At 41.1% G+C, this 14,621-nt stretch overlaps 1 protein-coding gene across 1 annotated transcript; it reads left to right on the top strand.

The window, feature by feature from the left end:
- The first annotated feature begins 12,157 nt into the window (after nt 1-12,157).
- Nucleotides 12,158-14,457, top strand: LOC149139335 (putative receptor-like protein kinase At1g11050). The gene has a single exon (XM_089449312.1). It carries the CDS (start codon nt 12,169-12,171, stop codon nt 13,945-13,947), a length of 1,779 nt encoding a protein of 592 aa, XP_089305438.1. The 5' UTR covers nt 12,158-12,168; the 3' UTR covers nt 13,948-14,457.
- The last annotated feature ends 164 nt before the right edge of the window (nt 14,458-14,621 follow it).

Raw genomic sequence — 14,621 nt, 5'->3', positions numbered from 1 at the left:
AGGGGTGGTGTTCTTTTCCAGTGGGATCCTATGCTGAATAATGTCTGGGTCATAGGTTTTAAGATCGTTGTATTCCCAGGCAAAAATATCAGTGAATTGCTTCATGAGGGAGCAATACTCAGAATTCTAGGCAGAAGACAAATGAGTAGACAGATTGATGAATTTAGGATGGGCTAGGCTCCCTATATTATGTTTACAAATGGCGGACTCATTCTCTATTTTGGCCGGCTTGTAGGGCACGTCATTATGATTGAAAAGCTTCTCTAGAGGCACCAATCCCTTTGGTATGTGATTACTGGGCAGCTGGACGATGCTTTCTCGGCCGATTTCACTTTTTAGCTTGGACTGGCCAAATTCTTCCATGTTTTGATTTTCTTGGTCGATGTGCGTTTCAACAAATTCCTCAACGACTTGTAAAAACCTGTTAATTTCCTCATCGTCTTCAAAAACTCTCCAATACTTGACATTGTCTGGCAGGGACGGTCTGTATTTTACCTGAACTTCATATGTCAATTTAGGAGGCAAAGGAGGAACAAACGTGCTAGCAGAGACAGCAAGGGAGTTGGCAAGCTGGTTCTTCATTCTTGGAATATAAGAAATGCTGAAATCTTTGAAAGAATCTTTGAGCCTCCATACCTCATCCCTGTATGCTTTCAGCCTTGGATGTTTTTCTTGGAACGTTTTATTTACCTGCTGAATGATGAGGTTTGCATCTCAAAACACTTGCAGGCCTTTGATACCCATTTCTTTAACAACGCTTAAGCCCAGAATCAAAGCTTCATACTCTGCTATGTTGTTTGTGACCTGAAAGGTTAATTTGAAAGACAAATGAATGTATTCCTGTGTTGGGGACACAAGGACTACACCTGCCCCTGCAGCTTCTTTGGAGCAAGCCCCATCAAAGAACATACCCCAAATCTGTGGGTTTCCATCCTGCGCGATCTGGCAAACTGGATTTTTAAGTTGCGTGGAGGCCAACTGAGACTCTTCAATATGAAGAATACATGCTCCAAAATCAGTATCAACAGCGTAGATGGGATGATTAGTGGGATTCTTCTCATTGCTGATGATGTAAGCCAACTGCGCCTCTCTGTATAATCTCTTGCTCTCACCTCCGAAAACTGGGACAGTAGCATAGGACAGATCATTTTGTAATGATCCACCTAGTCTCTTGATCCAACCTCTGGAAAGTAACATGCCAAATTTGGGAGGTACATCTGCTACCACAATATCCATCATCATGCTTTTCATAGGTAGCTAAGACAAAGTGATGGCTAGGTCCTTGATTAATCCTAGACATTTCACTTTTCTAGAGTCGAAAGAAAACAAATCATGATAAGGCTTAGTGATGTCGAGACCCAACTCGTCCATGACAGCCTTGGGCATTAAGTTATGGCTAGCTCCAGTGTCCAAAAGGCAGTTGTGGAGGATTTTATCATGAATGTTCAAAGAGACATAGAATGATGGGGAGTTGTCCTCACCATTTTCAATCATTGGGCTGAGGATAACAGCTGGCTTGTCATCTTGTAGATTTACATAGTCGGTGGAGGCTTGGATGGCTTTAGGCTCAAGGGCTTCGAGGATGGATCTTTTGAAGGACTCACTTTTCACTAGTTCAATCAGAGGCATAGGTATTCTTAGCTTTTGAATTTCTGATTGAAAACTGAAAGGAGAAGGGGACTTGTCAAGGCCTCTTACCTCATGAGCTGGAGCTTTGAGGATGATAGGATCAACTGCCGGTTGTTTTTGCTTATTAGCTTGCTGCACTGCAGGGTCAACAGCTCTTTGAACAGGAGTTTCCTTGGCATTATTCATCTTCAACCGTAGATTATATCTGCGCTGATCTTCAGCTTGCAGAACAGCTTCACCACCCCATTCTTGGTTAGTTTGGTCATTGCATAATGACTTTTCATAGGCAGCTGCGGTCAAAAAGGAAGTATTTCCTTTGTCTTCAAGGCAATGGATCTCATCATCTTCTTCAAACTGCTCTTCCTCCATGACTACATTCTGGAAAGGGGTCTTCACCCTTTGGTCTTCATTGGCATCTTTGCTTCTTTGCAATATCTGCAACTGTTCATTAGCTCTTCTATATGGATTTGGATTTCTAGGAGCAAAGGTATTGGGAACTCTCCCTTTCCCAGGGTGTTGTTCAACCTTTAATTTGGAAATTTCAGAGGCTAATGACTCGATCATTTTGGTCATTTTATCTATCTTAGGATCAGAGGATGATGAAGACTTGCCCCTCTGTCTTCTTCTATCAGCATTTCCCTTGAGTTTTTCTGCAGCCATGATGTTTGATTCTACTTCCAAGGCTGCATCCTGCATGTCAGCCAAAGTAGCACATCGCCTCTCTCTCAACAATAGGAAGAAGTCAAAATCAAAAGCATTAGCATAGGTGAGTTTAGCAGAGGTAGTGGTAGGTTTTACTTCCACCGATATCTTGCTATACATGTGGTTAAATCTCTTATTAAAATTGGACAGCAACTCCCCATTTTCCCTCTTCAAGTTTCCAAACTCAGTGTGGTAGTAGAGGAGATCCTTCTTATCCCCCCAATGTTTTAGGAATGCATCATCTAAAGCTTCGATATCTACTATAGATCTTGGGGCTGGTTCTCTGAACCATTTTCTAGCCTCCCCATCTAGGCTTTGGACAAAGACTCTCATCCACACATCATCTTCACTAATGTCCAGATTATCAGCATAGCTATAAAATGACTCAAGGTGTTCTTCAGCAGTAACACCTTCAGTCCCAGTGAACTTAGGCATATACTTCTGATATTCTCCAGTGGGCATAGCATTCAAAGGAGTGGGCAGTATTAGAGGTCCATACCTAGCAACTATGATTCTTTCCATTTTGGTAGGTGCTTGTGGACTTGCCATAGTTGTGGTAGTTAAAAGAGTACTGGCAGTCTGAATGATAGAGGGCTGAGGAGTGACTGACAGGACTAAAGGAGTATGATGGATAGGAGGTGAGGTTTCCTTTGGGCTTAAAGAAAAAGGAGAACCTAAAGAATAAGGAGCTTTATGAATTTCTGAGAGTTTTTCTTCACTGCTAGTATTAGAATCTGTACTCTCGACATGTATTTGTTCTATTGCAGGATTTTCTTGAAGAGATATAGAACATTGTTTAGGTTTACCTGAACCTGATGCTCCTTTCTGCAATGTCTTTCTTTCTTTGAAGGTCTTTCCAGGGTCAGGTATTGGATCAGCTTGTGATTTCTGAGGATTTCTCCGAGTGTGCCTCACAAACTGAGCCAGAACTCTGGAGTGGAGTCGCCAAGAGGTTCGGCCTCTAGTAGAGTCGCCAGATAGATGATTACAACCAAAAATGTGCCCAGACTTTGTCTATCATCAAAGTTGGGTCTGTGTCATTTCCCAGGGAAGCTGAGCTTCAGTTTCCTCTCCCCAGCAACGACGCCAATAATGTTAGCACTCCAGGAAACTCTCCTAGGTTGCAGCTCGGAGATGCCTAGTAACATGTAATCTTCAATATTGTTCTCTGAACTATTGGAATAAATGATGGTTTGGATCAAGTTAGATAACCATTTCAGCTCTATTCTCACTCAAGACATGCATGAACACCCCCAATAACACAAGGCTTTAGACCACAAATGCTCAATAGTTTGTAGATTTAATGGATAGATGGGGAATACTGACAGTACCAACAGATTGCATACATGAACATATATGAATGGCTAGCTACAGGCAGCAAATGAACTTACTAACTATACTGGCATATGCATATAAAATAACACATATATATGGCTAGCTACAGGTAGCAAAGAAGCTTGCAAATCTAATATATCAAAGCAGAGATAAGATGACAGTTATCTGGCCTTAAACACAAAGAAAACCTGAACAAATTGTTCGAGTGCAAGCATAGAACAGAAGAGAAATGGACATTGAACATATAATAGCAAAAGAAGCTTGTATTACTAAAGGATGCAGATGAGAAGCTTGGAAGAACAGAGGAGGAATAATCTCCAAAAGTTGAACCCTTATTTCATCTTGTTTTCAGCTATTTATAGCTCGTTTACAATGGTCCTGAGCCTTTTGAGGCTTCAGGTGTCTTAATCTATCCCTCTGTCTTGTTTAACCGTTTGATTCCCTCAATAGGCAGCATGATTCGTAGGTTTCGTCTTCTGACAGAAGACTAACCATATTCAGATATTTTGGACAGCTTGTTGTGATGCCTAGGAGCTCTATCATGCCAAAGATGCCCCATAATGTTTGTTAAGATCGTTGTTGCACTGGCTGGAATGTCGATGCTCCATGATCTCGTTTGATTTGGGTTGTAGCATGCTGTGGCCCCTCTCTTTCCCTTTCCGGGATCTGTCCGCCGGCCACTGTATCCCGGCCAAATCCCTCTTCTGGCATGTAAACATTTCTACACAACACTTCTAAGGATGGTTGGCCACCTAATCTTGCAAATGGAGTGGCTATCGGGCCTATGAAATCCCTACGATAGTCCCTTTCAAATGATAACCATAAATGTTTTCTATTTCATACATAAAATGTTGCAACTGTGTAAATCCTGCCCTTCTCTGTTTTTCTTTTTGGACCTCAAAATTCCTTAAACATGGTCTATTCTCTCATCGGTTCCGCCCCCTGGGTCGCTGTCATCTATTGTAGCTGGCCTGGTCCCTTTGTTCCCCTTGTATTTTGAAATACTTAAAAACATGGGAAATACGTGAAAATTGGCCTCCCTCCGGACTTCAAATCTTATGGATTGCATTCCCGAACCCTTTCGGGTTCGGGAGTCATCACAATTGGCTTTACCACCTGTATAGAGGCCCTGCTCCTTCGCAATATTCCGATGCTATCTTGCGATGTGATCTGATCGCAATCGCATATCGCTCCAGCCAACGGTCTTCATATAACATGACGCATGTTCTTTCCGATTTCGAACCTGCAATGCAATGTGGGCCCCCCAACCCTTGGTAATGTTCTTCTGTGATGTAGCGATGCGATCCGATCACAATCCCTGATCTCTCAATTCTGGGGCTTTATATATTATGCTCTCCACTGCCGCGACTGTCGATGTGACTCACCGATTAACTATCCCTTCAGCTTGGCTGATTGTGATTTAGCCCATTAGATCTAGGCCGTTGATCAGCCAGATCTAATGATAGTTGTGTGTTGCTCTGTTCGCGCCTGCAATATTCTGTTTTTTCACTATTTTGGAGTATTTTAGCCTCCCGATAACGTATTTCCGCCCTTTTGAGGCCTTTTGGCATATGATTGTTTCGATCTTGGGAGGATCTTAATCAACTCTTGAAGACTTCAGGAGTGTTTTGGATCCATTTTTTGGGCCAAATGCCAACAAGGCTAACAAGTCCAAGGAAACAACAGAAATTGAACAAGTCTCAGATGGATCCCATGGTCTTAATAGAAGGTGATCTCGATCATCGGGGATAAAATCAGGGATACCACAACTGAGATGTTGCACTAGTTTGAGAAACAATACATGAAGATGCTGGGGAGCATCCAAAAGGATCTGCGCAAGCTGCAAATCCAAGCAAGTAGGATATAAGTGGGCAATGGAAAGGCGAGCGTGGAGTAAGTGAGCCTGGCACTTGGGACGAGCTAAGCAGCAGAGTTAGTAAGGTCCCTTGACCTTACAACTATAGCATTGACAAAAGGGTCCCTTCGTATGGAGTCAGCTGACGATCACATTATCTTGAGCACAATCAAGAATATCGGGCTGAATATAGTGGCGCTCTCCAACGAGACCCTCCACGCGCTACACGAAGGGGTCACAAATGAATTGAGGGCCCAGGAGCAGCACGCCCTCAACCTCATCAGTGAGTACAGAGTGAACAATGAGCAGATTCGCTGAGAAGACGCAGGCTTTACCGAAAAAGCAAGCGCATAGCTCACGACTAGAGTCAACAGTCGTAGAGGCATGCAAGACAGTGCCTAAGCTTCATATCCCGAAGGATGCACAACGAGAAGCGAAGATCAGAAAACTGGCCGCTGGTGTACACAAAGCTAAAGCAGAGGTTAGCCTAGTTCAGTTTGAACTCAACATGAAGATCACCGAGACGCAATTAAAGTTTCATCCCATGACACCATTTTAGGTCCGGGAGCAGCACGGAGCCGTGATAAAAGAAGGAATGGCCACACTGGATGCCACAGTCGTTGACTGTACGGCATTTTTCTATCAAGAAATAGAGTTAGTCACCAACCTGCAGGAGGATTTGAACTTGTAGACATTGAACACTGAGGTCAGGGAGTTGCAGCGATAGTATGATGAAGTCAGGGCAACTGCATGCTCCATTGCACCAGCACAACGCCTTGCTAAACTGTAGGAAGGAAATAATCTCCTATCTCAGGTGGAGGAAGCACAAAAAAAGGAGGCCTTGCTGAAGGCTAGGTTGCAGCCATGGTTGGAAGAGGATTATCAAGTCCTGACAACCATCTCAGATAAGCTTAAAGGCTTGCAGCAGACACAACATATGATGAGGTTGGCAGTTGAAGGACTAGCTATAGAAAAACTGGTTGAGGAAGTCAAGGAGGCAGCAACTCAGAGCATTACCGAAGTCGCAGTGATCCAGATGGAGCTGGGAGATCTTCGGAGCAAGATCACAGCGCCAGTCGAGTGACTCGAGGGTGAGTTGCGATCTTTGTGTTAGGGGCCTATGGATGGGGTACCCTGAGTTAGTTTTGGGGTTAAGATAACCCAAGTTTTGACACATTTTTGTAATTAATGTAAAGTCTCCATGATTTTTGGATGTAGAGTGTGTAGATGATTAGGAGTCAAATGGGTTTAGCCCCTTGTTTTATGTAAAGTATGAGTCGGTCTTGAGATCCATCCATGGTCCATGGACCATGGAATTGTATGCAAAAGGCTATAAATAGGTGTGTCCTAGAAGGTCTAAGGGATGTCTTGGATGTGGTGATAAGCAATGGGTCAATAGAAGAGAAGTGATAATGCAGAGAATTGGGTCAGATAGGAGAAGAAAGGCTCTGCAGCTAAGTGTACAGAGGCCTAGATAGAGTCAGCCGCTGAGTGCACGGACCCCTGCAGCTAAGTGCGCTGGGTATTTTTGAGTCTGTAAATATAAATTGCAGATCAATAAAGACAGTTACCGAAGAATTCCTATGTATTTCTGTTTATTGCTGATAATATTATATGTTCTTGATAAATGATGTGTTTTATGAAATATTGGTTGAATGTTGTACGATTCTACTGAATAAGTGTTAATGATGTACGCAATGCATGTTTATGTGTTTTCGTAAAGACTCTGATGCATTCTCTGATGTTTATGAATAACTTAAGTAAATCTGCATGAACCCTAATTTAGGATTGCTTTCTGATGCACGTAAGTAGATAGATCGACTCTTAAAGGTCTGCAAATACTAATCGTAGACCTTCGCGAAGTTTTAAATACCATCTGGACAGAGTTGCAGCGGTGAGCCCTAAGAGTGTAGAGATCTGCGCGAAGGTAGATCTGAGGTGCTAAAAGACATCACACTAGTCTCTGGATGCAGAAACTTGTTTCTAGCACCCCCCATACTACTTCGGTTGAGACTACAGCCTGCACTATGTGGGTTGTTGCCGAAAGGGCCAGTAGTGTAGGGATTTGTTGGTTGGCGCAACTAACTCTGAACTTGGGTCAAGACCCCCTAAGCCAACAAGAGACAAGAGCATCTTCTTCACCTTTCTAAAGTTGTGCTTAATTTTTTCTGGTGAAATGTGCTTGTTCATGAAACAAAAGATAATCATTCAATCCCCTTAGATAATTGAGACATATATCTTAAGATTTTGTATAACTCTCTGGACACTATGGGCACCATCTTAAACACTCCTATTAAGAAAGATATATTTTCTCTAGAAGACGTTAACTCTAGGATTAATAAGATCACTAATGGGAAAGCTAAAGATATTGAAGGATACCAAGATGAAATATTTAAAATTGGAAGGTTTATCCTCATTCCTCATCTCCACAAGATTCTCAATTTGGGAGTAAAGCATGGATTCCCTAAGCCTTGGATGCAATGCCTATTGTGCTTATATTTAAAAATGGGGACAAAAATGTTCCCTCTAACTACAAGATCATTATGATTAGCCACATCTTAGCCAAGCTATATGGGCTCATTTTGGAAAATAAGATTAGAATTTGGCTTGAAAGCCATGGTAAAAGAGCTAACAAGTAGGCTGGTTTTAAGAGTCATCACTCAACTATCAACAATCTTGTCACTCTCTGGATCATTATCGAGGAAAGTCGCAAAAGTAAAACCGATATTTAATGTTGTTTTGTGTACTTTAGAAAAGATTTCAACATTGTTCCTCAGGATAAGCTTTGGAAAAGGATTGAAGAGATAATGGCTCCTCCTAAGTTGAGGAGTGTTGTGATTCGCCTCTACGAGACTGTTGTTGCCAATCTTAAGACCAACGAAGGGTGGTCTAAAGATATTAAATGAAATATCAGGGTTAAGCACGGGTGTCTGTTATCCCTTGCACTTTTTTTCATTTACATCGATAAGCTAGAGGAGTGTTTGAAAACTGCGGGTTGCAACGACACCAAGCTTGCTAGTATAATCATTACTCATCTCCTTTATTCCAGCGATATCGTTCTTCTTTCTAGAAGCATGGTGACCTAGACAAGCAACTTAAGACTCTTCATGATTACTACTCCAATATGGGTATGGAAGTTAATATTGACAAGTCTAAAGTCATGATAATTAAATCCAAAAATATCACCCATGGTAATTTTGTCTATGATAACAATTTCTTAGAACAAGTTTCTTCTTATAAATATTTAATATTGACAATCCTCATCAACTCAACTAGAATTATAGCATTGAGAAAAGGATTATTGGAGGCTGGAAAACTTATTATGAGCTTGGAAAAAATTATAAGTTAGTTCATCTTTTTATTTGGAGTAGAAAAAAGTTTCTTTTTTAGATCCTCATCACCCCTGTTATCTTATACGGATTTGAAGTTTGGGGTTGCAGTATATCTAGAGAGTTGTGGAGAAAGATTGAGATGATTCAAAAGCAATTCATAACCTACAACCTCAAGATCAAGGGAAATACTCCAGATCCTATCATCCTGATCGAACCTATCATTTCCCCCATTCAAAGCATGGCAATGTTTAGGTATCTGATGTATAAGAAGAAGCTTTACAACATGGAATCTAGGAGGCTTCCCAAAATTGCTTCTAAATTTAGTCAAAACCCCCACCTCCAAGTCAAGCGTGGGTGCCATCAGGATGCTCATTCTTGGCTTATACACTGGGGGATAAAGGAGGATATCATATTGGCAAGCAAGGATAGTGTCAAAGATATTATTACCTCCATATTTAAGGATAAACTATGGGATGATAAGGAGTTGGAGGGTAAAAGGAAACTAAGATATTACAAGGAGGTGATTAACCCCACCCTTGATAACCAAAATTATCTCTCTGTTTTGACCAACACTAAGAAAAAAAATGAATATCATTAGGATAAGAACTAATTCTCATGAGATTTGAAGTGAAACCTGGTGGTGGTCTACTCCCAAGACTCCCTTGGACGATATAATCTATCAATTTTGCGATACTCAGAGGGTGGAAGATGAAAAACACTTCGTTTTAGATTGCTCGGCCCTTACTCACATTTGCTCTCATTTACGTAACATCTACCACGCTTCTAATCTTCTTGAATTGTTAAGTCAAACAAACTATAGTGATCTTGGAGTGCTTCTTTCCCTTCCTTTTTATCATAGAAATAAGATTTTGAAGAATCACAATTAAATTCTTTTTTTTCTTAAGGTTTGATAGACTGCATTGGACTTAGTGGGCATTAATCATCATCATCATCATCACACACACACACATACACACAAATATATATATATATATATATATATATATATATATATATTGGTATTGCTCGTGTTATAATGTATTATGTAAAACATGATATATATATTATTAACTAGGTCGAGCCTAGGCTGAGGTCAACCCCAATATTAGATGGAAGAACCACACACACACACATATATACAATAGATAAGACAATTCCTAGAATTATATATAAGAGAGTTACAACATTTTTTAGCATTATATATATTTTAATTGTCAATTTTTTCGTGAACTTTAAAGTCATTGAACTCGAACACGAACTAGGTGACTTAGCCTCGAAAAACATGTTCCTTGAAGTCAATTTGTAATGCATCATTAGAGAGGAAAAGATGCAACCTCATATATGTAAGCTATGAAAACATAGAGAACAAAGTTTTTAGGATGCAAATTCTAAAGCAAGATCTACAAATAAAGAGATATGAAGTAAGAAATTGAAAGCAATTATACTTGCTCGATAGAATAAGGCGTTAAGGTACGTTAGAGGAAGGAGAGACAAATTCATTTTTTGAACTGGAAACTCTTATAAGTCCTTAAACTTCATGAAGCCCTTGTTTTCGACATATCCATATATAATGCCATGAAAATATATATACATAATCACTTAGTGAATGTTCCCCCGATTTCCACAACAATTGGTCTAACACAAAAGCCTCAAAACATTATGTGCAAGGTTGTAATGAGATCCCTCTAAAGCATGTTTCCATTTCTTTGTTGGGAAAAAGTAAAGCCAGCCATGTCTTTCATACCTCGCCATGCACAAGGATATCAACCATGCAAAGTTTGAGTTTCTCCCTAAGAACCAATCATGACAATTTTAGATATAGTGTCATGATAAGGACCTTTGGAGTGCTAGACATACATCGCATGCCATACGATAGTTAAATCATCCACCTCTATTATGTTTCTTTAGCCGCAGAACCTTGGGCAGTGGTTGTGTGTCACTTCAATGCCCTTCACCTTCACCAACACAACCTAGTATGTATATACACTTGGTACATGGTATATATAGCAAGTAACTCAATATTTATACCTATATCGAGGTACTTATATTAAGGATATGATATTTATATTGGTTTATATATCGACTTCCTAACTCAATATTTATACCTATATCGAGGTACTTATATTAAGGATATGATATTTATATTGGTTTATATATCGACTTCCTTGGATCAGATTTATGCTGATATATGCACCATGTTGTGCGCGTGATGGAAAATGGCACTAAAGAAATATTTATGAGGGTGATGGAAAGTGGGGCTAGAGTAGTGAGTTGAAGGTGTGTAATTTAGCTATGGTATAATATGGCATTTATCCATGTAGAGTTTCACTCTTCACATGTCATTGTCAATATTGTATTTGACATTGACTCAAGGGTATATATATTAGATGTGAGTTATGTTGGTATACATATTAGTATGTTGTGTTGGTGATGATAAAGAGTTTTGAAATACGACAATGGCGAATATGACTAAAGTAACATATTAAAGGTGGGTCATGAAGTTACCTACTTTTACGTTGAATTAACAAAAATATTTCAATAATAACATTCCAAATTATACATACATACACAAATATTGCAATACATACTAGTAAGTCCCTGGACATGAGAGTGTTTAATACTCAAACTAATAACATAAGTCAAATACTTAGTAATAATTGGAAGTTCTATCACTTTCCCTTCATCAACCGTCCATGCAAAATATTAATTTCAAGTGCCTGGTGTAGAAACATTTATAGTGAGTCTCAATAAACAAGAATGTTAGTAATAGGCACTCCACGAAATACCAAAATTTCCATTATTTTCCGATCAATTTGAAGCCTCGTTGTAACACGCTGGGAATATCCCACAATAGATCAATTCGTCAGGCCTGTCCTTGACGTCGCTGTCCTGAATTTCCGACCAGCACTTAACCCACTGAATTTTGCATCATCCCTGACGTTGTTGACTGACGGTTTACAATATCGGTCGATTTTTGCCCGCTCAAGTCCATTAATTGTGCCCTCCGGATTCCTTTTAATCTTGAGTGAGTGGAACGGGCACGGCAGCTGAGCAGCGAGAATTATTTGCCAACTGCCGAGTTTCACAAGCTTTATATGTGCTTCGATTCAAGCGATATGATTATATTCCCATTCTATGAATCTTTCTGCGGGAACCAATTCGATGAACGCTGTGATGGACCAGAGCTTCTGGTTATGTATTATATTTTTGCTTAATTTCGCATCAATTAAGGCAGAGACATTGAACATTTCATCTGAAGCTGGCGCTGGATCTTGTCCGCTGAACATAAGCGAAGAGCTTGACGCTCATCCATGGATGGTTGACCAATGTTCCAGGGCAGAAAAATCTCACTGCTGCGAAAGCATCAACGATTTAATCAAGATCCTTCACTTTTCATGGATGCACACCACCAGTTCCTTCGTCTTGCCCACTAACTACACGGCGGCTGTTTGTTTAAATGAATTTCATAGGCAACTGGAAACCTGGACCGGGATAGGAGCCCAGCTATTCAGCGGCTGCAATGTGAGCCCTCAAAGCCTGGTGTCGGATTCCAGCACCTGCCTCAGAATTGGAAATCTAAGCACCTTCGAGAGCAGGGTGGATTCGACCGACATGAAGTTGAACTGCAACGTATCTCGCCCCGGAGATTTTTCATGCAATAAATGCTTGAGTGCCATGGGGATGGCGCTCCGTTCGCTGGATGAAGGATCCGGAGGAAAATCGAATTGCCCATTGTTTGTGATGATTTATGTCGAAGGAGGCATCAATTGTTATGACAGTCTTGGCCCGGATGCTGCTTACTGCCTTCAGAGTGTGGAGAATTTAACGGCATTGGCAGCCAATACCGAGCAACAAAATAGACCGACGAAGACATATTTCCTTGCGGCGGCTATTCCCGCGGTAGGAATCCTCATCGTGCTATTCAGCATTTGTGTGTATTTAAACCGCCGAAAATCCCGTCTCCGCAAATCAAAACGGAAGAAGTTGATGCAGAGATACGAATTGTTGAGTGCGAGCACGGGACTGACGTTCTTCAGCCTGTCGGAGATCAGAGATTCCACTGGGAATTTTGCGGCGTCGAACGTGATCGGCGAAGGAGGTTTCAGCACTGTTTACCGAGGGACGCTGCCAAACGGATCGCGGATAGCCGTGAAGAGATTAAAGTACTCCGCTAAGATCAAAGGAGGTGCGGATTTGAGCCACGAACTGCGTGTCATCAGCAGTATTAAGCACTGCAACCTCCTTCCTCTCAGAGGCTACTGCATCGAATTCGACGAAGATGGACAGATTAGCGAACAGCTTCTGGTTTCTGATTTAATGGAAAACGGCAGTCTGGCTGACTGTCTCTTCAATTCCAAAAGACCAACATCGCTGTCATGGCCCGAGCGGTACAAAATTGCAGTCGGCATAGCCAGGGGGCTAACTTACCTGCACGAATTCGCCAAACCGGCCATCATTCATAGAGATGTAAAGGCTGCGAATGTGCTGCTGGACGCCCATCTCAATGCTATTGTCACAGATTTTGGTCTGGCCAAGTTGAAGAAAGAAGAAGAGGAGAAAAGCCACTACAGCACCCGGACTGTTGGGACTCTCGGTTATGTTGCTCCCGAATACGCTCTCTACGGCCATCTGACCGTCAAAAGCGATGTATTCAGCTTCGGCATCATATTGCTGGAGCTCATAACCGGGCGGAGGGCTCTGAATTTGACCCATGGTGATGTTGAGCACTTTCTTTTATCGGACTGGGTGTTCGACATGGCGCAGCATAACCGGGCCGAAGAGGTTATCGACAAGAAGATACGGGATTCAGGATACAGGAAGACAATAGAGAAAGTTTTATTTATGGCACTACGATGTGCCCACCCAAGAGTTGTGTCGAGGCCCTCAATGTCAGAGGTATTACTGGCCCTTGAAGCAATAGATGGGCAATTGTCAGGTACCAAGGAAATCGAATTGGAACTGGGAGCTTTCTGCAACAGCAGAGGAGACCTCACTTGGTTTCTATCTCCGGGGATGCCTACGGACGACAGCACGATACACACGGAAGAGAGAAGCGGTAATTGGAGTACTTCTTCGGGCTCAGCGAATGATTGAATGAGAAGCAGACATGACCCAAATTTCTGCCAAGGAAAGAAACAATAAATTAGAAGCGGAGGAAGGCGGTTGGGCAGAACTATCATCAAGAAAGACTGACTGTTGGGTAGAATCAGTTGTAAATATTCTGATAGAGACCAGAAAATAAAATGGAAGGAAGAAGATAAACGAAAAAGGAGAGTGGAGCCGGACGAAAACCCAACCAGAGCAAAAATGACAATAAGCCACGATAAATAAATTACTCTGCGATTCTTCTTTAGACTTTGTATGACTTAGACTAGTAATTACTGCCGATTTAAAGTTAGGAAGAACCCCCGTAGTCATTTAGCCTTGTAACACATGCATATGTATGTGCTTCCTCTATTTATTGTGTCCTATGTATTTAGATTGGCAGCCTCGGTGGTCTAGTGTGTTGTTTGCTTGCTCTTCTGGGTTGCATCAGGGATTTGTAAAAATTTCTGTCAAATTTTATCATAATCTTACTAAGATTTCTATTATTTTAAAAACTAATTTGTATATTTTTTTGAAACCAGACTTTTATTATTTTCTGTTCACAAATGTGCTGAAGGGCAACATAATTTTTGGTTATAAATATTTTCTGCAGGCTGTCAATAGAGTTCGAAGAACCTGTACAGTTTATGTTCTATGCAATGCATTTCAAAGACGAGCATGCT

This window comes from Pinus tabuliformis, chromosome X (assembly GCF_031772625.1).
Source record: "Pinus tabuliformis cultivar Carrire ecotype Pingquan chromosome X, CPIR1, whole genome shotgun sequence".
Classification (NCBI taxonomy): Eukaryota; Viridiplantae; Streptophyta; class Pinopsida; order Pinales; family Pinaceae; genus Pinus; species Pinus tabuliformis.
This window is presented reverse-complemented; position numbering and strand designations above follow the sequence as displayed.

Excerpts from the sequence above, each read along its gene's own strand:
- LOC149139335 (XM_089449312.1), top strand. The coding sequence starts at position 12,169 with ATGGTTGACCAATGTTCCAGGGCAGAAAAATCTCACTGCTGCGAAAGC.